Raw genomic sequence first — 27,591 nt, 5'->3', positions numbered from 1 at the left:
TTGCAGCCAGAAACCTTGGGTTCAATCTGGCAAACCAACCAAACCCAACACCAAACACAAAACGAAACCAAACTAAGCCAAAAGCCCCTGGATGCAACCAAGGAACTGCCATTCTGGCCCCATTCACCCTATGTTGGTTTCATTTATTGCCAAGCGCAGAGTTGAGCCCAAAGCCCTGTCCAATCAGAGATCCGGGGAAGAACTGACCAATCGGAGGAGCCAGAGAAGAACTGACCAATCAGGCACCCTGCCAGGTGGAGGCAGGCTTTCAAAATCTCGCGGGCTCTCGCGGGCGCCCTCCATCTTGGGCTGTGGAGTCCTGTCTCTGTGGAGGAGGCTGTGCGGCGTGGCCCGGTCTGTGTAGGGCCTGAACCCCGGGATCCACCAGCTACCTCGGAAGCCACGAGATGGTAAGTGTGGGTTCCCCGGAGTGCGCCGCTGGCGTAGCGCCGGGCATCCTCGGCTGCGGGACGGGCTGAGGACGGGCGTGCGGTCAGGTCCTCCGCGGGGCCAGGGAAGCCCGTCCCACTGGCGACCAGGAGGATCTCAGCGGAGCGTCCCTGGTGCCCTTGTGTGGTGACGGCCCTAGGCAATTGTGGAGATCACATTATTTGGAATGCTAATTGGATGGAATAAGGATTATCTTAAAACGATGAGCCTTGGGCGGAGCTTCTTGAAGACGGGGGGTCTCACCGCTTCTCCAATGAAATAAACCTAAACAGACGACTCATGATCTGTTCTGATGCAAATTCATGATCTGTCTTATTCTCAGACTCCCCATTGCTTTCACTGCCTGAATCTAAATAAAAGCTGCTGGTAGAGTCAGTTTGGGGAGCATCGACCCTGCATTTATTCATATTTTGCCTGGTGCGTGTTTCTTTTGTGTTTACCCAAACACCAAGGGACTGGTGTTGCAGCAGGCAGTGAGCGTGCCCGCCTGGGGCTGGCTGACTCCTGCAGCACCCTGAAGATGACCTCCAGAGACCTGCACTCAGGGGGAGGCCAGGACTCCTGATGACACCGAAAAGAATGTCAGGATGAATCAGTATGAATCACAGTTGGGATTTATTAAAAAGAGATGTTAATATAGATCAAAACATCAGAATTAATAGAGAGGTGCTTAGGGTAGTGCACACCTAAGTGTGGGTGTGGATTTATCAGCGGAGAAATGTCTTTAAAAAAAAAAAAATATATATATATATATATATATATTATTTTTTTCTAGATAGATAAAGAGGTACAGAGGCTAGGAGGGCCTCTTGCCACTGCAAATGAACTTCAGATGCATGTGCCATTTTGCGCATCTGGCTTTATGTGGGTACTGGGTGGAGGACTAAAACCCACATTAGCAGGTTTCGTAAGCAAGTGTCTTTAGCCACGCAGCAATCTCTCTAGCCCCTGGTTTTTAAAAGTAATTAATTTAAGAGAGAGAAAGGGAATGTGAGCACAGGCTTTGTAAGCAAGCACCTTTAACCACTGATTCATCTCCCCAGCTCCCTAGGAGCATTGTTGTCATTGTTTAAATATTTTACTTATTTATTTGAGAGCGGGAGAGAGAGAGGGAAAGAGAGAATGCATGCACCAGAGTCTCCAGCCACTGCCGATGAACTCCAAATACATGCACCATCTTGTACATCTGGCTTATGTGGGTACTGGGGAATCAAACCTGTGTCCTTAGGCTTTGCAGGCAAGTGCCTTCATTGCTAAGCCATCTCTTCATCCAAGAGCATCGGTTTTTAGTGGAATTCAAGGAAATATTTAGTGAATTATGGCTGCAGAAAAAAATGGGTACATTTTCATAACTGTCTTTGATGAAAAAATTCTTGAGTTACAATAATTCACAACAATATCACGTCCTTAGTTGGAAAGTTTTTGTGAGCTATAGATAATTCTGTTGAGTATTGTGTTATCTGATCCCTACTGAAAAGTCCCCCCACCCAACCATGCATGAAGAGTCCCCCATTTCTTAAATTTTTTTGTTTGTTTTTATTTATTTATTTGAAATCAACAAACAGAGATAAAGAAGCAGAGAGAGAGAATGGGCACGCCGGGGCCTCCAGCCACTGCAAATGAACTCCAGATGCGTGCGCCCTCTTGTGCATCTGGCTAATGTGGGTCCTGGGGAATTGAGCCTTGAATTGGGCTCTCTTTTTTTTTTCTTTTTGCTCAATTTGAATTGGGTTCTTTAGGCTTCACAGGCAAGTGTTTAACTGCTAAGCCATCTCTGCTGCCCTTTAAAAATTTTTTTTTGTTGTTTATTTATATTTAGAGTCCCCCATTTCTTAACCTTCCACCTCCTGCATGCCATAGCACCTTCCTGGCACCATGTGCACTTGTGGGGCTGATGCTTGTGATGGTTTGATGGAGTCTCAAATGTTTAAGTTTCCTTCATAAGTCTCCAGCTGGTGGAGCTTTTGGGAGGTGGAGCTCTGCTGGAGGAGGTGCGTCACTGGTGGCAGGCCTTGAGTCTAGCCCCCCCCCCCAGTGTTCAGAGCCAGCTTGTTCACTGCTCTCTCCCCACTGCAGATGTGTGATGCAGTGAGCCAGTTTCCTCTGCCATCATGAAACCTTCCCTCAAAGCTATAAGCCTGAAATAAATCCTTTCCTCCCATAAACTGCTTCTGGTGGAGTGTTTTGTCCCAGCAGTAAGAAGGTAACTACCACAGTGCCCAAGAGAGAGTGACTGGAATCTCAGGTGAGAGCCTAGTGACTCTTCCCTTCCCTTTTCCTTCTATGAGGAAATGTCAACAGGCCCAATCTTTTTTTTATTATTCTCAATTTTTATTAACATTTTCCATGATTATAAAAAATATCCCATGGTAAGACCCTCCCTCCCCCCACTTTCCCCTTTGAGATTCCATTCTCCATCATATCCCATCCCCATCTCAGTCTCTCTTTTATTTTGATGTCATCATCTTTTCCTCCTCTTACAATGGTCTTGTGTAGGTAGTGTCAGGCACTATGAGGTCATGGATATCCAGGCCATTTTATGTCTGGAGGGAGCACATTGTAAGGAGTCCTACCCTTTCTTTGGCTCTTACATTCTTTCCACCACTTCTTCCGCTTTACACATTAGACCCTGAGAACAGGCCCAATCTTTAAAAAAAATTTTAAAAAATATTTATTTGAAAAAGAATGGGGGAAAATATGAATGAGAATGAATGGCTATGGGTATGCCAGTGTCTCTTGCCTCTGCAAATGAATCCCAGACACATGTGCCACTTTATGTGTCTGGCTTTATGTGGGTACTGACTGGTATATCAAACTCTGGCTATCAGACTTTGCAATTAAGCCCCTTTAACCACTAGGCCATCTCTAGCTCAACAGGCCCAGTCTTGCTGACGGTCTCCTGTGGGTAATAACAGTTGCTTTGATTTAGATGCTAATGGCTATATTGTGCCAGATGGACGGCATTCTGCACTATCTGGACATTGGGGTTTAATGTTAGCACCTTTGGGACCAGGCTTGGCAACTCCCAGGATTATTCACTTATGTTTGTTTGATTACTGAATGATGTATTAGTATGGAAAGGGTAAATATATGACATCTTATTTATTTATTTTCTTATTTGAGAAAGAAAGGCGGAGAGAATGGGCACATCAGGGCCTCCAGCCACTACAAACAAACTCCAGATGCGTGTGTCACTTTGTGCTTCTGGCTTACATGGGTACTGTGCAATCAAACCTGGGTTGTTAGGTTTTGCAGGCAAGTGCCTTAACCGGGAAGCCATCTCTCCAGCCCCGATATGCGACATCTTAATTACAGATGTGTAGCTGATTTTGCTTTTCCTCTTAAGGTATGAAATGTGAGTGCCATATCATTCTCTTCCTTCCTTTTAGCATGACATAGAATTTGGGTGGTTTTACTAGATTCTGTATACATTGGGTATTTTCTTATTTAAAACAAAGTGACTAACCCTCTCTAGGAAACAGAGAAGTTGAGCTTAGTAATTGAAAACTGAGGCCAGTCTTAACCTGCAAACAAACATCATGGGAGGCCTAGTGAGCCCTTGTTGGCCAGCCTACCTTGAAGGTGCCTGAGCCCACACACACTAACCACGGAAGGAGTAGAGCCTTGGAAAGCTGGAGGCCACTATTGAGATGGAAGGGGGCTGCCATGCCCTGTGTGAGGTCCTAACAATTGAGATAGAAGGGTGCTGCGGTGCCCTGTGTGAGGTCATAACTACTGAGATAGAAGGGGGCTGCCGTGCCCTGTGTGAGGTCATATCTATTGAGATGAAAGGGTGCTGTGGTGTCCTGTGTGAGGTCATAACTACTGAGATGGAAGGGGCCTGCCGTGCCCTTTGTAAGGTCATAACAATTGAGATCGAAGGGGGCTGTCATGCCCTGTGTGAGGTCATAACTATTGAGATGGAAGGGGTCTGACCTCGAATGCCCAGGCTGACCACGAATTTACTGTGTAGTCTCAGGGTGTGCTCAAACTCATGGCTATACTACCTCTACCTCCCGAGTGCTGGGATTAAAGGTGTGCGCTAACATGTCCAGCTATGAGGTTGTAACTATTGAGATGGAAGGGGACTGTCAGGACCTTTGTGAATTTATAACTGTTGGGATGGAAGGGGGCTACCACGGCTTTTGTGAGGTTAAAACTATTGCATGGAAGGGGACCTGCCATGCCCTTGTGAAATTATAACTATTGTTCTTGGGCTGTTTGTAAACTGTCAGATGAAATAAATTATACTTGAGTAAGAAGTGATTTTATTGTAAAAAATGTGTTACAATATGGGGAAAATACCATGCTTAAGATCTACAGACATCTCAAAGGTTGAAATGGCTTTCATAAAGAGAAACAGAGAGGAGGTTGCAGAGAGAATTAAGATGAGAACTGTGGGATTTCAGACCCAAAATAAAGCAGTAAAGCCTGTTCTTCAGAGGAGTCATAAACAGGATATGTATGTATGTATGTATATATATATATATATATATATATATATATATATATATATATGAATGAAATTTATTTTAAACAAAGATTGGCCTGCCAGGATCTCTTGCCACTGCAAACTAACTCCAGACTCATGTGCCACTTTGTGCATTTGGCTTTACATGGGTACTGGAGAGCCAAATATGGGCTGTCAGGCTTTTTAAGCAGACACTTAACTGCTGAACCATCTCTTGGCCCCCTAAAATGCATATTTTTGGTTCTTTTTTTATTTTCAAGATAGGGTCTCACTTTAGCTCAGGTTGACCTGGAACTCACTCTGTAGCTCACAGCTGGCCTTGAACTCACAGCAGTCCTCCTACCTCTGCCTCCGGAGTGCTAGGGGATCTAAGGTATGTATGCCACACCCATAAAATGTATATGCTCGACCCAGTGTCTTTTAATAGTTCATAAAAGTATCATCTGCACTGGTTTTGTGGTCCTTCTGTCATCATTCCTCAGAGTTACATAGCATATCAGGTAGACTTTTGGCTGTAGTCATTTTCAGGCAGGACTTTTCCCTGCATTTTAGCAAAGCAGAACTTGGCTAAAACTGGCACAACTGTCTTCCTTCCCTTTTCTGGGCTCTTCCTGTATCTTCCTGTGGAGTGAAGTTGCAATGTGTGCAGGGTATTACAGCCTCAGTGTCCAAGTGAGCTAACCCTGGCTTTAGACCATGAGGACTGCCTAAGCCAAGTTTATTTCATCTGATCCCATTCCTTGGTGCTTAGAATCAGAGGGATTGGAGCCTGATCCTGCATCCAATCTGAAGTCCTGGGTAGAGCTGGCCAGTTTTGAGACCCTAGTGGCTCGGCTGAGGCTGTTGTCAGGTTGAGAGCTGCATGTAATAAATCTTAGGAAGAATGTCAGGACACTTGGATTGCTGGGAAGTGGTGACTGTGCTGGACACTCTGGGGAGGGTGAGGGAAGCTTGTTGGAACGAAGCAGAACAGACTGGGGGCTGCACGGTGGCTCTTAGTCTACCAGTGTTGCAGTGTGGGCTGAGGTACGTATGGTGTAGGGTGACTCTAGGTTAGCAGCTAGGAATCCAGATTGCTCTGTTCCATGCCCAGAGCTGACTTTGGTCTATGCTGTCTTCATGAGAAGGTCTTCAGGAGAGAAAGTGATTTGGTCTCTGGCCTTCTGGGGAGACGATGTGATCTAAGACCTCACTCTCTAATTTCTCCCCACAGCTCATTTCTTTTCCCCGAGTCTTTCCAGTGCATGAGAAGAAGAGTCCAACTTCAGAATCTTGTTTCTTTGTCAGCTCTCTTCCTGGAGCTGATAGCATATCCTTAACATCTGAGATTCCTCCCTGAATCTCCAAATCCAGTTTCAGCCCTTTAGTTTTCAGCATTGTTTATCCTTTTCCCTGTGCAACATTTGAAATTGACAATATTTTGACATTCCCCCACTCCCAGGGGCTCAGGTAGTGGATGACATTTTTAAAAAATTACCTGTTTCCTGGTTGTCAATATTTCACATGCAAAGGGAAAAGAAAAACTCACTTCATTCTGCTGTGAAAAGGTTTTTGTTCCTCTTTTTTTTATTTCCTAAGGCCATTTACTTTTTCAGAATGTCTTGGGTTCAGAGTCCTCATTGGAAACTGTAGATTGGGGTGTCCTCAACAACTATTCCATCTTTTCATAGTCCTGGGTTTAAGTACTATCTGGGGCTGAGACCAGGTTCCCACAGAGTCCTTTTCTCTTGGAGTGTCTAGTGCCTATTTTCTGACAGTGTCTTCGCGGAATACAGCCTGAGGCATAGGCTGGAGTATATCAGGAACAGCTGGTTGTCTTGGAGCTGAGAAGAATCTCCTGTGTTCCCCAGCTGCTTTCCATCCCTTGGAGATAAATTGGTGGTCAGGTAATCACATACTGTTTTCTGAAAGACAGCAACTAGTTCTGACTCATTATTGTTGGGTCAAATTAGGAACTTTGTCAATGACAACATAGCTAATGTGCTATTTATTTTTATTTTAGGACCTGATGACATTCAGGGACGTGGCCATTGATTTCACTCCAGAGGAGTGGGAATGTCTGGATTCTGCTCAGCAAAAGTTATATAGGGATGTGATGGTAGAGAACTACAGAAATCTGGTCTCTGTAGGTAAGGTCAACTTTCCTACAGAAAAACTGATTTACTACTAACACTTAATTTCCTTTTCTTTCTTTTTTTTATTGGCAGCCCCCATGCATGTATACATGTACCCTGATCATAGTTCTCTCCCGCCACCCTCCTTTATCCCTGTGCCTTATCCCCCTTCTAGTGCATCTTTCTTTTAGCTAGTCCCTCCTGTACTTGATGTCATATATATATATATATATATATATATATATATATATATATTTAAATATATACATACATAATACATATATACATATTTAAATCTATATAAGACCTGAATAATACAAGGCCAAAAAGAAAAGGTGGCTGGAGAGATGACTCAGCAGTTAAGGCACTTGCTTGCAAAGCCTGATGGCCCGGGTTTGATTCCTCAGTACCCACATAAATCCATATTCACAAAGTAGCACATGAAGTTTGGAGTTTTTTTTGTTTGTTTGTTTGTTTGTTACAGTGGCTAGAAGTCATAGTGCAGCCATTCTGTCTTTTCTCAGTTTCTGTGCTTGCAAATAAATAAAAGTATCTTACTAAAAAAAAAAAAAAAAAAAAAAAAAAAAGGTCTGAAAGACATTTCAAAGCTCTTACTTTCTGCCACTTTTTCCACAATGGTCTCTGAGCCTTGAATGATGTGACAGAGATGTCTCACATACTGTTTAATACTCCACTGTCATTCTCAGCACTATTCATTGCCATGTGAAAAGAGAAGTGCCTCTAACTAAAAGTGAGTGTAGCATTACTATATGGGCATAAACATAAATATTTACTGGGTACTTTGGCACTAATAGAATGGATGGAAAGTGTTCTAAGCACATAATGTATTGGTTAATTAGATCCATCATGTATATTTACTTTAAAATGTCATGTACAGTATGCATAACAATTACATTGAATTTAATTTTAAATGAAATCTATAAGCAAAATCAGATAGTCCCACTATATGGAATGTCTCATGGCACAGATTGCTGGAGCTTCTTAATCATGTTTTCATGATGTGTTTTTTTTGGACAGGTGCTTGTATTTTCTTAGTTGAAAAGGTTGGCCCATATTTCTTCTTTAAGAGCCCATAGACCCTCCTACCTCTGGAGAGTCTTTGTGCTATTATTTCTTTGGTATTATATTACCTTTGGTCTCATTTGGTCCAGACTGTCACCCAGCATATACCTATTCTGTCAGGACTCCATGTCAGGGTAGATAGGAACTGGTTTTTAGAACGTCCGCAAGAAGGTCAGAGTGCATTCCTGTTGACTGTTCCTTCTCCTCAGGGAGAGGGAGGCCTTGGCAAATTACTTTCCCTGATCTTACAGTGTTGTGTTGTTGAAGAGAACGCTGTGGCTGACCAAAGTCACGTCTTTGCTTTCCCTTGCCTAAGTAGTGTGCTCCTCTTCAGTGCTTTGAGTTCCCAGGTTTTAGAGGCCTCACAAATAAATTTAGGCTACATAGTTTTGTTAAGCTCATATACCTGTGGGGTACTGGGCTCGTTGGATTTATTGTTTGCTGTCCTGCTGATGTCACCTCTCTGGTATAATTTCATATATTATATTTACAAAGTATTTTCACCAAAGTGTGCTAAGTGATGGTCTATTATTTTTATTTCTTTCAGCCATGACTTTTTATTATACCCAAGATGTTTCATCAAAGCAGAGCATAAAATGCTCATTCCTGAAAGTGCTAAGGAGAAGACATGGAAGTTGTGCTCCTAACAGTTTACACTTAAGGGAAGAATGGGAACGTGTGGGTGAGAGTGAAGGTCAGAAAGCCTATTCTAGTAAAGATAACAAATATGCAATAATTAACAATAGTCAAAATGTTTATGCCAATAGAGATCATGAAAATAAAATATCTCAGAAAAAAAAAACTCAAGTTATGCCAATTACTTTTGAAGATCCAACTCTTTCTATAAGTAAATAGCCACAGTAGTATTTGAAACATACCTCCTTTCCTTTGAGAGGAAATTTCGAAAACTTGAAAAGAGGCCTAGTTGATGATCCAGTTAATAATTTGAACAATTTAAAATGTATCACTGGATTAAACTTGGGTTCAAATATTTCTGTAGATGGATTGGAAAATGAGGAACACATTTCTAAATGTGATCAGCTGGATCGTTCCTTTACAAAAAGTTCACTGCTCTGCAGCCAAGAAATACCTCCTCTGCACACCAAAATAGACAAGGTTTTTTGTTTTGTTTTTGGCTTTTAAAAATATTTTTATTTGTTCGCAAGAAGAGATAAAAATAAGAATGGGCATGCCAGGGCCTCCAGCTCCTGCAAATGAACTTCAGATGCATGAGCCACTTGTGCATCTAGCTTTATGTGGGAACTGAGGAATCAAACCCAGATCATTAATTAGGCTTTGCAGGCAAGTGCCTTACTCACTGAGCCATCTCTCCAGCCCAAATATGACATTATATCAACAAATGGAATTTGTAAACTAAGAAACATTTTAAACAAGTTTCAAGTTTTGTCTGCCTGTACAGAAAAAAAATCAGATAATCTTGTATCACAGACATGTAAGTAGTTTTTATTAGATACGGACATATTTAGTATGTAAACAACACATGTTGGTACCATTCTTTTCCTCCTCCTTGCCCCTTTTCTGAGGAGGCCTTCCTCATTGGGGATGCACAAAATAAACAGTTGTAATGAATATGGAAAGGACTTTTCTTACACATCATTGGATAGAGATATTTGGAAAATGAGGTGCATGTTTAATGAAACTAGGCAGGCTGCCTGCCATGATTCTACCATAAATAAGGATATTTATATTGGTAATAAAACTGATGAATGTATTGATGCACATAAAAGCTTTAACCATGGCTCAAATTCTGATAAACATCAGCATGTTCCTTTTCCAGAAAACCTTGATGAAGGCAATAAACGTGGGAAAGTCTTTCGTCAGTACCCAAATGGTATTTGTTGGAGTCCCCACCATCAAAGCAAGGCTCATAGATGTAATGAGTGTGGCCAGACGTTCAGTCAAAGTTCAAACCTTACTCGACACCAGAGAATTCATAGTGGAGAGAAACCCTACGAATGTAAAGAATGCAGCAAGATGTTAAGCAGTTATTCCTACCTTATTCTTCACCAGAGAATTCATACTGGAGAGGGACTCCGTGAGTGCAAAGAGTGTGGCAAAGCCTTTATTGACTATTCAACTTTTACTTACCACCAGAGAATTCATAGTGGAGAGAAACCCTTTACATGCCGAGTGTGTGGCAAAGCCTTTAACAACAATTCGAACCTCAGACAACACCACAGAATCCATACTGGAGAGAAGCCTTACAAATGTAATGATTGTAGCCAAGCTTTCGATCAGAGTGCACACCTTATTCGACACCAGAAAGTTTATGTTGGAGAATGTGGCAAATTCTTTAGCACGAGTTCCAAACTTAGACAATATCACATAATTTGTACTGAAGGGAAGCCATACAAATGTAAAGAGTGTGGCAAAACCTTTGTTAATATTTCAAATCTTACTCAACACCAAAATATTCATACCAGACAGAAACCCTGCGAGTGTAAACAGTGCGGCAAAGCTTTCCACAGTAACTTAAGCCTGAAACAACATCACATAATTCACACTGGAGAGAAGCCCTACAAATGCAAAGACTGTGACAGAGCCTTTACTCAGATATCAAAACTTGCTGAGCACTGCCGAGTTCATACTGGAGAGAAGCCCTACAAATGCAAAGAGTGTGGCAAAGCCTTTCACAAGTGGTCAGCACTCATGCACCACCACAGAACTCACACTGGAGAGAAGCCCTATGAATGCACAGAGTGCGGCAGAGCCTTTACCAAAAGTTCAGACCTCAGCAAGCATCACAGGGTTCATAGCGGAGAGAAGCCCTACACGTGTAAGGAGTGCGGCAAAGCCTTTACCGCAAATTCAAGCCTTAGACAGCATCACAGGATTCATAGTGGAGAGAAGCCCTACGCGTGTGAAGACTGTGGCAAAGCCTTTACTACAAAGTCACACCTTACAAAGCATCACAGGGTTCATACTGGAGAGAAGCCCTACACGTGTGAAGACTGTGGCAAAGCCTTTACTGCAAATTCAAGCCTTAAAAAGCATCACAGGGTTCATACTGGAGAGAAGCCCTACACGTGTGAAGACTGTGGCAAAGCCTTTACCGCAAAGTCAAGCCTTACAAAGCATCACAGGGCTCATACTGGAGAGAGGCCCTACACATGTGAAGACTGTGGCAAAGCCTTTACTACAAAGTCAGACCTTAGAAAGCATCACAGGGTTCATACTGGAGAGAAGCCCTACAAGTGTGAAGACTGTGGCAAAGCCTTTACCGCAAAATCAAGCCTTAGAAAGCATCACAGGGCTCATCGTGGAGAGAAGCCCTACACATGTGAAGACTGTGGCAAAGCCTTTACCGCAAAGTCAAACCTTAGAAAGCATCACAGGGTTCATACTGGAGAGAAGCCCTACACGTGTGAAGACTGTGGCAAAGCCTTTACCGCAAAGGCAAGCCTTATAAAGCATCACAGGGTTCATACTGGGTAAGTCATGTGGCAAAGCCTTTTTCAGGTATTCAAGCCTCGTACCTCACCATAGACTTCATACTGGAGAGAAGCTTTCCTAGTGTAAATAATGTGGCAATGTTTGAAATCCAAATTTCCAATCCTTTTTATTTTATTTTTTCCTCTTTTTTAATTAATTAATTTATTTATTTAAAAAAATTTATTGACAACTTCTATACTTACAGACAATAAACCATGATAATTTCCTCCCCTCCCCCACTTTTCCCTTCACAATTCCCTCTCTCCGTTAGTTTCTTTTTTATTTTGATCGTCTTTTGGTCATTTTGGTCATTGTCTTTTTTCCCTATTATGAGGTATTGCTAGGCACTGCAAGGTCATGAATATCGAGGCCAATTTCTGTCTGGACGGTTTGGTTGCATTGTAAGGAGTGCTACCCTTCTTTTGGCTCTTACATTCTTTCCACCACCTCTTCTGCAATGGGCGCTGAGCCTTGAAGAGTGTGATAGAGATGTTTCAGTGCTGGACACTCCTCCATCCCTTCTTCTTTTTCTTCTTCTTTTTTTTTTTTTCTAAGGTAGGGTCTCACTCTAGCTCAGGCTGACCTGGAATTCACTACATATTCTCAGGGTGGCCTTGAACTCTCGGCAATCCTCTGCCTCCCGAGTGCTGGGATTAAAGGCATGCGCCACCACGCCCGGCCCTCCATCCCTCCTTCTCAGCACTATATTGCCTTTTGTGTCATCCCGGTGGTCCATCTGAAAAGAGAAGCTTCTCTAAGCAAAAGTGAGAGCAGCACTAATATATGGGCATAAACACAAGTATTTAGAGGATAGTTTGGTAGGTATAATACATACATTTGTCCAGACAACAGTAGTAGTTTCTCCCCTAGTGCTTATGACCTCAGCCATAGGCTTTTGATTAGGTTTTCAGTACCAGGCAGGAATTTTCTCCAGTGGCCTCAAATCCAATCATAGAGCACTTGGTTTTCCCCATGACAGACATGATAGCATTACACCAGTTGGCACATTTGTCCTGGCTGACCAGCTGTAAAACTTTCAGGGTCCACTGCTGGTTAAGACCATTGATGACTTTTCTCCAACAGGCTGCATAGCTCTTTCCAGCATCCTGACAGCCAGCCAACAGGGAGGAGGCTTCTAGCTCAGCTCCAGCTTGATTTCTCAGTGACCTGCAGTCCAAGGATGTGGCACCTTCAACAATAGGGTCTGTCCATCTAACTCTGGTGGGCATTGTCAAGGCTCTTCTGAGTTTTACTTACATATGGGGAGTAGACAGACAATTTGATTCATCACTCCTACTGTGATTGTCCCTTCTTCAATAGCATGTACAGGTTCTAACACCATGGTCACCTCTTATGTAGAGTGCGGCAGGAACCTGTCTGTGGTGGTGGTGCTGAGAGCTCAAAGCTATTGATGGGTCAGGACGCTAGGTCTGTGATCCCCAAAATGCCATCCGACCAGCAGCAACAGCATCTCCAGAAAACTTGGGAATGCAAACGACCAGATGAATGCAGAATCCTATGGGTAGACCCAGATAAAAATCAGCACTGTCCTAGGCCTTGCTGAGTTCGGACATCTGCATTTCAGGCACTGGGTGCCCTCCCTGCAGACTATAGAGATGCGGTTTCATAGTTTGACCACATGGTGGAAGCATAAGCCTGATGGTCTGACATTTGAAAGGCCAGTTGTATTCACATTGCCAAAGGACGGGTACTGTGCTCAGAAATTGGTAGACTCCTGAAACTTCAAGAGAAGTTGAAAGTCAAGGTCAAAGTTTTTGTAAACAATAACTTCAAATACATCCTGAAGGCATCCCAGGAAAGTGAGGTTAGTCCAAATAGTTTATCCAGGAGAAGAGATGGTCTCTACCAACCACAAGATTAATAATGACTTTCTTCCAGTGGAAAAAGGCAAGTCATCACAGGGAGAAAGTACCCAGAAGGCAAGTCCAAGGGACCCTGGGAAGAACTTCACCTCCAGGTGAGTGATCAGGAGAAATTCTGATGGTGCTTTCATTCACACCTGAGATTTCTTCCACTGAAAAAGAAGTGTTGGGAGGAAAGTGATATCATACCCACTACCACTTGTTCCTGCTACATGTCTAGCCTGGACCCTGTGAAAGACAAGAAGTGCTCTTTGTTTTAATTTTCTGTCCACCACCCCTTGACTGTAAAAGCAATGTACTAACAATGAAATGTCTGTCCTGTGTCACTGGAGTGAAGAATATCTTGGCTTCTTAACTGAAAGTTGAAGGTTTGGGGGGCTGTCAGCAAGCAAGGCTGATTCAAATAATGAGTCCTGAGCTTCATAGCTCAGTGGTTATTAAGGGATGGAAACATAAAGGGAGACCACCTAGCCTGTGAGGCCATAATCTCCATTGTTTGTTTTTTAATATTTATTTATTTTAGTTATGTGAGAGAGAATGGGTTTGCCAGGTCTTCCAGCCTCTGCAAACGAGCTCCAGATACGTGCGCCCCCTTGTGCATCTGGCTAACGTGGGTCCTGGGGAATTGAACGTGGGTCCTTTGGCTTTGCAGGGAAACACCTTAACTGTTAAGCAATCCCTCCAGCCCACTCTCCATTGTTGTAATGTCACCCATGAGGTAGGCCAGATGCTCCATTGAGCCACTAAAGAGTGGAAGGTAAACCCCAGAAAATAGGACAAGATCAAGATGAGGTGATGAGAAATCTCAGTGGGAGGTCTCAGAGCCATGCCTGCTGCTAGGCATTTTTTTTTTTCTTTTTAAATTATTTATTTACTTGAGAGAGGAGGAGAGAGAATGAGCCTGTCAGGGCCTCCAGCAGCTGCAAATGAACTCCAAACCTATGTGCCACCTGGTGTAGCTAGCTTTATGTGGATACTGGGGAATTGAACTCCGTTCCTTAGACTTTGCAGGCAAGCGCCTTAACCACTGAGCAGTCTCTCCAGCCCCTTTAAACATATTTTGTTTATTTATTTGAGAGAAGGAGGGAGGGAGAAATGAGGCAGTAGTCTTATTTTACAGAAAGGACATTAAATAATTTGTCCACAGTCTGGTGGTTTGAATCAGATGTCCCCCATAGACATGTGTTCTGAATGCTTGGTTCTCAGCTGATGGTAGTCTGGCAGGCAGAGCCTTGCCGGATGAGGTGTGCTGTTAGGCAGGCTTTAGGGTGTTACAGCCAGCTACAGAGTTTGGCTCAACTTCTTGATGCTGTTTTTAACCTGCTGTGGCCTAAGAGATGTCCAGCCATTAAGGCGCTTGCCTTAATTATAATAATCTGAGGGCTTGAATTTGATTCCCCAGTACCCTCCTAAAGCTGGGTGGACTCTCAGCCCTCACAAGTCCGGTCCTGCTGGTCCCCATTGGCCAGGTTAGACCAGCACCAGCACACATCCCTGCATTGCTTCCTCTGCCCCAGTACACCCAGCTTCACCATGAACTGGCCAGCCAGCTCAGCTGCTGCACCACTGGACAGCGTGTCTGCGCCCCTCTGGATCTCTTCATCCCGCACTGCTCCAGCGGGCCTGCTGGAGTCGCTGCACTTTGTAGTCTTCACCGTGGCCTCGTCAGGCTCTGGGCCTCACCTTCTGGGGTGTGTGCTTGGCTCCACCTCCTGCATCTACCTGTGCTACACCAGGGCCACAGCAAGTTCATATTGCAGTTCTACACATGCTCACACCTGCACTCAACAGGCTCAGGAACAAGGTTAGAGGGGCTGCAAAGAGGATCCTATGGAGTCTGGGTGACAGAGGCTGAGGAAGTGTAGGGCCCAAGATGTGGATGTCCAGTGGATAGATGGCAGTCTAACCTTCAGCCTGTTCATTTTTATATGAACACCCCTGCTCCCCCCCCCCCCACGAGGTAAGGTTCATATTCTCTCTCACTTAGAGTGCTCTTGTGCTCTTTCCCAAGCTAATGAAGAAGAGCCCCCCCCCCCCACCGAGGATCCACACGGATGACGGGCAACATGGCACTCACTTTTGGTTTTCTGCTGGAAGATGGGCTCAGCCATCTCAAGCATCTCAAGTTAACATGGAAGTCACAGGCTCTGTCCTGTGAAACCCTTTCCAAAACACGAGCCATTTTCTCTCTTCTAGGAGCTAGTCCAACCTAATGTAGACCTAGAGTGCCACCACAAGGCACTTGGCCCACAGATGTACAAGGAATGTTCATAAATGTTGAAAATTGTACTGAGTGGGGTTAAGTTGGGAATCCTGCCTGCAGGAGATGGGTCTTTTTAATTTTTTTAATTAATTAATTAATTATTTGAGAGCGACAGACACAGAGAGAAAGACAGATAGAGGGGGAGAGAGAGAATGGGCGCACCAGGGCTTCCAGCCTCTGCAAACGAACTCCAGACGCGTGCGCCCCCTTGTGCATCTGGCTAACGTGGGACCTGGGGAACCGAGCCTCGAACCGGGGTCCTTAGGCTTCACAGGCGAGCGCTTAACCGCTAAGCCATCTCTCCAGCCCTTTAATTTTTTTTTTTTATTTTTATTTGAGAGCGACAGACACAGAGAGAAAGACATAGAGGGAGAGACTGGGCACGCCAGGGCTTCCAGCCTCTGCAAACGAACTCCAGACGCGTGCGCCCCCTTGTGCACCTTAAGCACTAAGTCATCTCTCCAGCCCCTTGGGAAAAAAAAAATTTTTTTTGAGATAGGATTTCACTCTATCCCAGGCTGACCTGGAATTCACTATGTAGTCTAAGGGTGGCCCTGAACTCACGGTGATCCTCCTACCTCTGCCTCCTGAGTGCTGGGATTAAAGGTGCATGCTGCCATGCCCAGCTTCCCTTAAACAATTTTTAAAATATGTATTTGATAGAAAAAGGCTGAGACAGACAATGAGTGTGCCAGGGCCTCCAGCCACTTCAAATGAACTCCAGATGCATGCGCCTCCTTGTGCATCTGGCTAATGTGGGTCCTGGGAATTGAACTGGGATCCTTTAGATTTGTGGGCAAATGCCTTAGCCACTAAGTCATCTCTCCAGCCCTCCCTTGAACTTTTTTTGTTGTTGTTTTTGAGGTAGGGTCTCACTCTAGCCCAGGCTGACCTGAGATTCCCTATGGAGTCTCAGGGTGGCCTTGAACTCATGGTGATCCTCCTACCTCTGCCTCCCAAGTGCTGAGATTAAAGATGTGTGCCACCACGCCTGGCCCTTTGAACAATTTTTAAGAAGGAAGGAACCAGAACTGGAAGAAAGAAGGCAGCCATGTCTCAGGCTGTAAGAAAAGCCTACATGTGACCAAGAGCAAAAGCAAAAGGAGACAGAAATAGACGAGGGCTCTGATGGTGAAGAAAGGAGAGAAGGAAATGCTGCACAGTCAGAACCCAGTGAGAAGAGCTGCTGGACCCAAAGGCAGGACAGACTGGGTTCCAGTCCCCACCTTAAAGAAAGTCTGCCCCCCTCCTGAGGCACAACAGCCCCAAGGCACCCCATTAAAGAGAATCTCTAGATGTCCATGGACACTTTTCATGACCATTCTCAGAAACAGGCCTGAGACATAAAGAATGAGAGGAGGCATGATTCAAGACTTAGCTTCGTACCAACTGGCTTTAAATAAGGAGAGGGGAAGATGTGTGAATAAATTTGTGACTTGTTAATTAGATCATGGGCCAGTTGGAATAAAAAAAACCATCACCTCACTATTCACTATAAGCAGAATTCCATTTAGGTCAACAATAATGCAATAATATTGTGAATCACTGAGCGTAATATAGAAACACAAAAATTGGGCTGGAGAGATGGCTTAGCAGTTAACATGCTTGCCTGTGAAGCCAAAGGTCCTCTTCGATTCCCCAGGACCCATGTAAGCCAGATGCACAAGGGGACGCATGCATCTGGAGTTCGTTTGCAGTGGCTGGAATCCCTCATGCACCCATTCTCTGTCTCTCTTTGCCTCTTTCTCCTCTCAAATAAATAAAAATAAAATATTTTTTAAAAGAAACACAAAAATCAGTAGGGCATGAATTCCAACCTCAAATGTGCTGCCTTATCCTATAGAAAAGGAAGTCATTTTTCTATTAGCAGGTATAAAGAAATGATTCAATTTCAAGCTGTGATTGTTGTTTCTAATGTAGCTTCCATTTTCTATTTTCAGGTACATAAATAATCCTGCCACTTAATCAACTTAGAAACAAAGAATCTCAGACTTATATTCACCTTATATATCCCTCTCCAAATCTCTATTTATCCTATTTTTATGAATGCCTGGAAATCACCAAAGTATATGATTGGTAAGAGCTAAAAGAAAATACGCTGCCATCACCTCATCCCCATAGTTACCCCCACCCATTGAAATGCCCTGCCTTGAAGAGCAAACAGCCCTTTCTTATGTGATGAGCCAGGAGGGTGGCCTAGAATGCCTGCCTCCTGCTACACTCTGCTCCCTGCCTTCACTGTTCTACCCTCACACTGCCCGCCTGGCTCTCCAGCTCCTTCCCAACATCTAGGACCCTCCCTCTGGGAGCTTTGTTTTAATTCCCAGGTTACAAGTTCACAAAGAGCGCTCATCTCTCTTGAGCTATGCCTCTAATCTGTCTTTAAATGTAACTAATGATTTCCTATCTAACTTACCTCACCCCTCCAGATAAAGTTGCCGGATGTCAGCTGATGTACACCTGGTTCTGAAAAGAGTTCCCAAAGCCAGTGTCTAAGACTTGCCAGCCTCACCCACCTGTTACCTACTTAAGGAAGGCGGAGTATGACAATCTCTGTACTGTTTCTTTCCAGTGCCCCAGGGCTTTATAACTTCCACATTACATGATGCCATGTCCAGTGTTTATTTCTTTATTTCTTTATTTATTTGAGAGCGACAGACACACAGAGAAAGACAGATAGAGGGAGAGAGAGAGAGAGAATGGGCGCGCCAGGGCTTCCAGCCTCTGCAAACGAACTCCAGACGCGTGCGCCCCCTTGTGCATCTGGCTAACGTGGGACCTGGGGAACCGAGCCTCGAACTGGGGTCCTTAGGCTTCATAGGCGAGCGCTTAACCACTAAGCCATCTCTCCAGCCCCAGTGTGTATTTCTTGTGTTGATTTTTTTCCAAGGTAGGGTCTCTAGCTCAAGTTGACCTGGAACTCACTCTAATCCCAGGCTAGACTTGAACTCATGGCAGTCCTACCTCTGCCTCCCAAGTACTGGGATTAAAGGTGTGCACTAACACACCTGGCTGATACTTTTTTTTTTTTTAACTATTTGTGATGAGAGAGAGAAAGAGAATATGAATAGCACTCCAGGGTCTCTTGCTACTGCAAACTCCAGACACATGAGTCACTTTGTGTATCTGGCTTTATGTGGGTACTGGGGAACTGAGCATAGGACAGCCCAGACAGGAAGGCTTTGCAAGCAAGCTCCATTAACTACTGAGCAATCTTCCCAGCCCAAAAGGCAGACATGGTGCACACACCTGTAGTTTTGTTGGTTTGTTTTCTAAGTAGTGTCTTACTCCAGTCCATGCTAACCTGGAACTCTGTAGCCCCGGCCTTGACCCAAACTCAAGAGATCCTCCTACTAAATGGTGAAATCTGGGGCAGTCTGCCTTGAAAAACAAAACAAACAAACAAAAAAAGACGGCCTTCCCATGAGCAAGAGCACCCTGGAAGGAACAGTCAGGGTTGGTATGTGGAGTGACATGGCTGTCAGCATCCTGTTCCCTCCAGAATAAATGAACAAAATCTGCCTTCAGAAGATATGAGAAAACCATGGGCTGAGGAGATGTGAGTTGGAGTTTTAGGGGTATCACTTGCTTCATTACATTGTGCACATCTGTTCCCTTTTTTTAATTAGATTTTTATTAACATTTTCCATGATTATAAAATATATATATGTATATAAGTATATCCCGTGGTTATTCCCTCCCTCTGTTCCCTTTTTTCAAATGAGAGCCTAGGAAATAAAAGTATTGAAGATTTCTAAGTATCTCAAAACCTTGCTTGTAAAAATGTCTTTTACAAAGGACTCCAGATTCCTGGGACTTGAGTCTCCAATACACTTTCTACCCTGCTCCAGAACCTACAAACCAAATAGGCCACCTGAGAACAATCCTAAGCTAGCCATTAAATGCTGACTCTTACCTTCCACACAGTAAAACAGTCCACCTGTCCACCGTGCCTCTATTTCCCCACCTTGACTCTCACATGTGTGCTTCCTGAGCTCAGACACTAAGCCTGCTCACTCCCTGACTCGAGATTTGAATTGAGCCCCAAAGTGTTCCTCAGCTGTGTGTGTTCTCAGGAAACACTCAATAGTCATGTTTCTAATAGTCCAAATTTGTCACTGACTTCCTCCAACTCTTGTAATATTGCCACTAAACTATGTTTAAAAATATTATTAGAGGTGTATAAGGGTCTAGGGAGATGGCTCAGCAGTGTAGCATGCTTGCCACTTAAACATAAGGGCTTGGGAGAGCTCCAAACCACTGGAAGTGAATTCCCCCAGACCCATGTACAAAGCTAGGTGTGAGTCTAACTGGCAGCCTGGATTGGATTCCCCAGGTCCCAGGTAAGCCAGATGCACAAAGTGGCATATGTGTCTGGAGTTTGTTTGCCTTGGCAGGAAGCCCTGACATGCCCATTCATATTCATATTCTCCCTCCCTCCTTGCAAATAAATAAAACATTAAAAAAAAAAACAACCCAGGTTCTGTAACAGAGCGGACTCCAGTTCTGGATTGGCAGTCTGCTTTTCTGTGTGTGTACTTTTGCTTGTAATAGATCTTGGCCAAGTGCTGTGACCACAACTCATTCCCTTTAATTCTCAAATGTCTGAGAACAAGGACATGCTCTGTGACTACAGATAATAACATGTGGACATGCATGTACCATGGTGCATGTGTGGAGGTCAGAGGTCAACTTTCCAGGTCAGTCCTTAGCTCCTACTTTGTTTTGAGGCTGGGTCTCTCCTTGTTGCTGTTCACTGCTACCAGGCTAAGTAGTCTGAGCTTCCAGGAAATTCTGTCTGCACCTCCCATCTTGCTTGAGTACTAGGATACCAGAAGCCCACCATGACGTCTGGCTTTTACACGAGGTCTGGGGATATGGACTCGCGCCCTCACACTTGCACAGCAAGCACTTCACCCGCTGAATCAGCTCCCCAGCTCCTATGCAAGCTTCAGGGTTTTTGTTGTTTCTTTTTAATAAGAGAATTGGCATGCCAGGGCCTTAGCCGCTGCAAATGAACTCCATATGTGTGTGCCAACCTGTGCACATGTGCCACCTTATGTGTATGCATCACCTTGTGCATCTGATTTATGTGCGTTCTGGGGAGTCAAACCTGGGTCCTAAGGTTTCGCAGGCAAGTGCCTTAGCCGCTAAACCATCTTTCCAGCCCAAGCATCAGTTTTTCAGAGAGGACAAGTTACCTTGGAAATAGTAAAGTGCTGACCTCAACACCATTTCACCTTCTACCGAAGCCTAATGCTATTTCCCACAGTGGGTATGCAAGGTGAGTGTACAGTACTGAGATAGATAATGCTCTTTCAATTCCTATGTGGTGGTTTAGGGAAAAAAAATCTAGGAAGTATGTAAACCTCAAACCCCCATGGTGATTATTTCTTACAACAAGGATAAGGTATGTATGTAAGCACTCTCAAAATAAATGAGTTTGAGAAGAATATTTACTTCACTGGGCATGGGGATACACACCTGTAATCCCAGCACTTGGGAGACAGAGGAAGGAGGATGCAGAGAATTCTGTTGTAGATACTTAACTGACACACAATTCAGTCAGATGCAAGGCAGCTGAAAACCTTCCTGGGGCTTGGATAGAGCTCAGTGGCAGAGCACTTGCCTAATGTGTGAAAAGTGCTGGGTTTTATTCCCAGTACAGCAAATGAGAAAATGTAGACAGAAAACACTATTAGAATCTGCAATATGATGGGAATCTAGTTTATAGTTTGTGATGGTCATATTGATTGTCAACTTGACAGGACCCAAAATCACCTAAGAGACAAACCTCTGGCAATGTCTGTAGGAAGCTTCTAGACTGGGTTGAGGGGGGATGACCTAAGTTAAATGTGGGTGGTGCCATTTCATGAGCTGGCATCATGGACTGAATTAAAAGAGAAAGTGACCTGAGCACAGGGCTTCACTTCTCTTTACTGACTGCAGGTACAGTGTAGCCAGCCAGCTCACATTCCTGCTGTTGTAGTTCTTGTTGCGAAGACAAAACACCCGACTGAAAGCAGCTGATGGGAGGAAAGGTTTTATTTTGGCTTACAGTCTCAAGGGGAATCATCATGATGACAAGGGGAAATATGGCATGAGCAGAGGCTGAACATCACCTTTACACAGCAGGTGAAAATCAGCAGCAGGAGAGTGAGCTGAACTCTAGCAAGGGAGAGCTGGCTATAATACCCCAAAGCCCACCCCCAACAACACATCTCCAGCAAGGATCCACCTCCTGAATTACTACCACCTGAGACTAAACATCCAAAACACATGAGCTTATGGGGGACATCTGATTCACACCATGTACCTGCCAACAACTGATGAACTATGATCCAAAAGAGATTGCTTTTGTTAGGCATTTTATCACAGCAACAAGAAAACTAACTGATAACAATGCATATTTGTTAGTAACAACTACCTTCAGGAAGTACTGTATAGCATGAAAGATCTGCCCAAACTGATATCCAGAGGTGATCTCTTTAAAAAATAAAATAATTTTAGGATTACCTTTAAGGAAAGGGATTTTAAAAATGGCAAGAAGTGCTGGGTGTGGTGGTGCACGCCTTTAATCCCAGCACTTGGGAGGCAGAGGTGGGAGGATCGCCATGAGTTCAAGGCCACCCTGAGACTACATAGTGAATTCCAGGTCAGCCTGAACTAAAGTGAGACTCTACCTCAGAAAACCAAAAAAAAAGAAAAAAAAAAAAGGCAAGAAGCCAGGCGTGGAGACGCAGCCCATTAATCTCAGCTCTTGGGAGGCAGAGGAAGGAGGATCACTGAGAATTCGAGGCCAGCCTGAGACTACATAGTGAATTCCAGGTCAGCCTGGACAAGAATTGACACTATCTCAAAAACAATAATAACAAAAAATGGCAAGAAGGAAATCACAGAATAAGCCAGACATGGTGGCACATGCCTGTAAATTCAGCACTCAGGAAGAAGAGGCATGAGGATCAGGCTATCGAGGTCAACCTGGGCAAGATTAGATCCTGTCTCAAAACTAAGAGACAACAACAAAGAGAATGTCATAGAATAGTGGAATTAATACTTTTTAATTGTACTGATGTATTCATACTAGTCATAGCCATGAATAAGTCATTTTCAAAACTTAATTTCTGTCAATTTGATAATGAATTCATAAAGGTTAATCATATATCCTGAAATATATGACTAACAGTGGAGTTTTCAGCCTATTATATTTATAGATGGCAAAAATATACTTTATTCATTCTACTTTAGAAATCATCTTTCACATGAAGCAACAAGTAATTATGTAATATCTTTAAAATAATATGTGGCAGAAATTATTAAAATTCCAATTCCCTAAACTTAACACTAACCCTATCCTCTTTTCTACTTAACCATAATCCAACCTTAGCCTTAAACCTAACCTAATACTACCCAAAACCTAACCCCTAATCCCTTACCTCTAACCTTAAACCATAACCCTAACCAAAGTGTTAACCCTAATCCCTAACCCCTAATCTCAAACCTGTTCTTACCTCAATCCAAATCAAAACCCTACTATCTCCTAATCCTAATGCGAAACCCAACTCTAAACCTTAACCCCTAATCCTAAACCATACCCCATCTCCTCAATCAAATTTAACCTCAATGTTAATCCCTAACACCTAACAATTATTCCTTAAACTTTAACCCTTAAACACTAACTTTAACCCTAAACATTAACCTCTACCCTCTGTTCTAGCCACGATCACTATCCCTTATCCTATACCTAACTCTTAGCAATAGTAAATCCTAAACCCTATCTCCAACTCTAAACTTCAGATCTTTCCACTGTCCCTTGTACCCTAACCCTACAGTAGCTAACTCTAACCTTAAGTGTACAGTGCCTTTGAAAAGATGTTTACCATGACAGCCTAAGACAACCTTATGATTGTTCCCACCCTCTGAATCTGACAGAATCATGCCAGTGGTGAATTTTACTTGGTCTTGTTTCCTTAACAATTTAGAGTCACCTAGTAGACACACCTGTGGAACGTCTTTTGTGGCATTTCAAGACAGGATTAACTGAGCAGGGAAGACTTCTCTCCATTCCCAAAAGTAGACATTACCTTCAAATTAGCAGGAAAGATATAAAAGGGCCTTATGTCAAAGCAGTGAGATCTGCCTTCTTTCACTTCTTCCTTAACATATAATGGCTGCTGCTGCCATCTTATGCTCACATCAAACTCCAGTGTTGTAGGCCACCCAATACAGATTCAACACTAGTCACTCTCCAGGGAGCTTCAGGTCTTAGTCCTGGATTGGAACTACTGAGGCATTCAGTTCTCTGGACTGAGTACCTTCTTGGTTCTCATCCTTTCCAGCATGGAGACCATTGTTGAACAACCCAGCCCCTGTGGTGTAATCCAATCTGATAAATCTTTTTTTTTTGTTGTTTGCAATTAATTTTATTTAATTTTTTAAAAATTTTTATTAGCATTTTCCATGATTATAAAAAAAATCCCATGGTAATTCCCCCCCCCCCCACTTTCCCCATTGAAATTCCCTTTTTGTTTTTTTGAGGTAGGATTTCACTCTAGTCCAAGCTGACCTGGAATTCACTATGTAATCTCAGGGTGGCCTTGTACTCAGCAGTCCTACCTCTGCCTTCCAAGTGTTGGGATTAAAGGCGTGCACCACCACGCCCAGCTTAATAAACCTTTTCTAATATACACACGTTTTTTTGGTTGTATTCCTCTAGAGGGCCCTGCTAAGACCTCTTCTGGCAGGTAAGTGCTGTTCCCCTGACAGCAGAGCCTCTGAGATCAGGAGGGACTCAGAGAGGCTATTGCCCATGCAGAACTCTATCTGGAGGTCTAAAGAGTTCTAGGGATGGCACTGGCTGTTCAGATAAACTTTCTGAGTGACCCACAGAGCACCAGGTATCTTCTCTCATGTCTACAAACAGATAACTGTAGGTAATGGAATTGATTTGTGGAAGGAATATCGAAGGATTTGGAACTTTTGACTAAGAGGCCTTGCAGTGCTATAAATAGAACTTGATGACAATTCTTTAAAAAAAAAATTTTTTTTTCTGGTTTTTCAAGGTAGGGTCTCACTCTAGCCCGGGCTGACCTGGAATTCACTATGTAGTCTCAGGGTGGCCTCGAACTCACGGCGATCCTCCTACCTCTGCCTCCCGAGTGCTGGGATTAAAGGCGTGCACCACCACACCCAGCTAAAAAATATTTTTAAAGTATTTTATTATTTATTTAGTTAGTTTTAGTTTTTTGAGGGTCTTACTCTAGCCCAGGCTGACCTGGAATTCACTCTTTAGTCTCAGGGAAGTCTCGAACTCACGGTGATCCTCCTACCTCTGCCTCCCAAGAGCTGGGATTAAAGGCGTGTGCCACCACACCCAGCTTAAGTATTTTTTTATGTGTGACAGAGAGGGAGTGTGGGAGGGAGAGAATGGGTATACCAGGGCCACTAGCCACTGTAAACAAGCTCCAGACACATATGCCCTCTTCTGAATCTGGCTTATGTGAGTACTAGGGAATCAAACCTGGGTCCTTAGGCACATGCAAGTGCCTTAACTGCTAAGTCTTGATGGACAATTTTGGTGAGAGTTGAAAGACCTAACTTGAGTGACTGGTTCTTCATGAAGGGTGGGGACCTAGGGGAAGAATGCTGAAGAAATTTTCTCCTCTTCAGTGTTGGATTTATTTCCCACTGGATTAACCTGACACTGGTTTTGGAAGTATGACAAATGCAGGAAAGTGAGGGTCATTGGACTTGCAGTATGTTTTTTGGGGATGGTCCCTAGGTGATGTGGGGAAGGATCATAGTCTGTTTTTTGTTTTTTTTTTTTTTATCATAGTCTCTGAGAAGAGGCCACAGCATGGAATTGTGGGTTGCAGTGAAGACAGCAGGATTTTGGAGAAGCCCAGACAATGGGATGACCATCAAAGAACACAGTTGGCTCAGAATGAATTTTTCCACAGGTGATAAGCAGCCCAGCAGGTGCAGTGGAATTTAGATTCCAGAGATTTTTGTCACAGGTCCCAGATGCCAGATAAAGAGCTACAGGATTTGTTACTTGCCCTGCAGATTTTGATCTTGTAATGGTCCAGTCTTTTCTTGCTGCACCATCTTTTTGCAGTGGGAATATTCACTCTATGCCATTGTGTATATGTAATATGTTTTGATTTTATAGGCTGACAGAAGACTATCTCAGGTGAGACTTTGAACTTTTGAAAAGTGTTAGGATTGATTTAAAAAAACCTATGAATACTTTCAGAGTTGCACTTTACATCATGAGATGGTTGTGAGTCCTTGTGGGTCACAGTAGAATGTCCTGGTTTGAACCAGATGTCCATAAACTCATTTGTTGTGAATATTTGGTCCCCAGCTCATGGCAGTTTGGGAGGTAGAGTTTTTCTGGAAGAAGTGTACTGCTGAGGGTGAACCTAGGGATGTTATAGTCAGCGTTCCCTTTGCCAGAGCTCAGTTTATTCTTGCTGCTGCTTGTGAGGCTGCTGTGGGAAGATGTGGTGTCCAGCCTGTTCTCTGTCACACTTCCCTGCCATGATGAAATTTTTTTTTTTTTTTTATGAAATTTCCTCTCAAGACTGTAAACCAAAATAACTCCTTTTCTTCCTCAGCTGCTTGTAACTGTTGCAGTTACCTTCACATTGTTAGGACAAAATCACTCAACCAAAAGGAGCTGACATGATGAAAGTGTTTACTTTGGCTTACAATCTCAAAAGGAAGCTCACAATAGCAGAAGAAGGTATGACACAAGCCAAGCCTGGAAATTAGTCCTTGCAACAGCAGGTGGAAGGTAGCAACGAGACAGTGAGCTGAGTAATGGTGAGGGGGAGCTGGCTAGATCATTCCAAAGTTTACCTCCAACTACACACCTAGGCTTCACCCCCGCCCCCAGTTGCCATCAGCTGGGAACTAAACACCCAAACACATGCATTTGTGGGGGTCATCTAATTCAAACAACCACAGTAACTACAACAGTTATGTATGGCAATGCTTATGCTCTTTCAGAGACATAGTGGTTTAATTATAGAAAATAAAGACTTATTTTTTTCTCCAAGGTAGGGTCTTGCTGTAGCCTAAGTTGACCTGAAATTCACTATATAGTCTCAGGCTGGCCTCAAATTCATGGCAATCCTCCTACTTCTGCCTCTCAAGTGCTGTGATTAAAGATATGTGCCTTCACACCCAGTCATTCCTTTTTTTGAGGTAGCCCAAGCTGGCCTGGAATTCATTATGCAGTCTCAAGCTGATCTCAAATTCACTGCCTCCCCAGTGCTGGGATTAAAGGCATGAGCCACTATGCCTGGTGACATTTTCTTATAATTGCATATCTTTTCTGTGGGCTATGCTGCATCTTTTTTTAAAAAATATTTTATTTATTTGCAAGGGGCGGGGGGAGGTGAGAGAATAGTTGTGCCAGGGCCTCAAGCCAATGCAAACGAACTCCAAATGCATGTACTACCCTATGCATGTGGGTACTATGGAATTGAACTCATGTCCTTAAGCTTTGCAGGCAGTGCCTTAACTGCTAAACTATCTCTCCAGGACATGGTGCATTCCTTTAAAAAAAAAAAAACATTTATGTATTTGTGAGACAAGTGAGAAACACCAGGGCCTTTGCTGCTTTAAACAAACTCCAGACATATGTACTACTTTGTGCATCTGGCTTTTTGTGGGTACTAGAAGTTCAAATCCAGGCCAGAAGGCTTTTCAAGAAAGCATGAAAAAACAAACATTGGAGCTGGAGAGATGGCTTAGCGGTTAAGCACTCGCCTGTGAAGCCTATGGACCCTGGTTCGAGGCTCGGTTCCCCAGGTCCCATGTTAGCCAGATGCACAAGGGGGCACACGTGTCTGGAGTTCGTCTGCA

At 43.6% G+C, this 27,591-nt stretch overlaps 1 protein-coding gene across 8 annotated transcripts; it reads left to right on the top strand.

Annotated features, from left to right (window-relative positions):
- Positions 1-296: 296 nt before the first annotated feature.
- On the top strand, positions 297-18,332 carry LOC105943782 (zinc finger protein 345-like). Of its 8 annotated transcripts, XR_006638370.1 has the most exons (7): positions 298-410; positions 6,679-6,807; positions 6,924-7,050; positions 8,666-8,812; positions 9,917-11,570; positions 12,655-13,549; positions 17,658-18,138. XR_006638370.1 is itself a non-coding variant. In XM_045155653.1 (6 exons), exons 1-6 carry the CDS (start codon positions 408-410, stop codon positions 18,168-18,170), a joined length of 2,034 nt encoding a protein of 677 aa, XP_045011588.1. In that variant the 5' UTR covers positions 297-407; the 3' UTR covers positions 18,171-18,332. The 8 variants fall into 8 exon arrangements, 2 of the variants coding, with proteins under 2 accessions (XP_045011588.1, XP_045011589.1); XM_045155653.1 differs by lacking the exons at positions 6,679-6,807; positions 17,658-18,138 and adding an exon at positions 18,147-18,332 and having other exon boundaries at positions 297-410; positions 13,471-13,549; XM_045155654.1 differs by lacking the exon at positions 6,679-6,807 and having other exon boundaries at positions 297-410; positions 13,471-13,549.
- The last annotated feature ends 9,259 nt before the right edge of the window (positions 18,333-27,591 follow it).

Source organism: Jaculus jaculus, chromosome 1, assembly GCF_020740685.1.
Source record: "Jaculus jaculus isolate mJacJac1 chromosome 1, mJacJac1.mat.Y.cur, whole genome shotgun sequence".
Lineage (NCBI taxonomy): Eukaryota > Metazoa > Chordata > Mammalia > Rodentia > Dipodidae > Jaculus > Jaculus jaculus.
Note: the sequence above shows the minus strand (reverse complement) of the source record. Positions and strands in the feature narration are given on the sequence as shown.

Excerpts from the sequence above, each read along its gene's own strand:
- LOC105943782 (XM_045155653.1), top strand. Across the intron at positions 7,051-8,665 it reads CAGAAATCTGGTCTCTGTAG|CCATGACTTTTTATTATACC; the intron begins GTAAGGTCAACT and ends TATTTCTTTCAG. Across the intron at positions 8,813-9,916 it reads ACGTGTGGGTGAGAGTGAAG|AAAACCTTGATGAAGGCAAT; the intron begins GTCAGAAAGCCT and ends TTCCTTTTCCAG.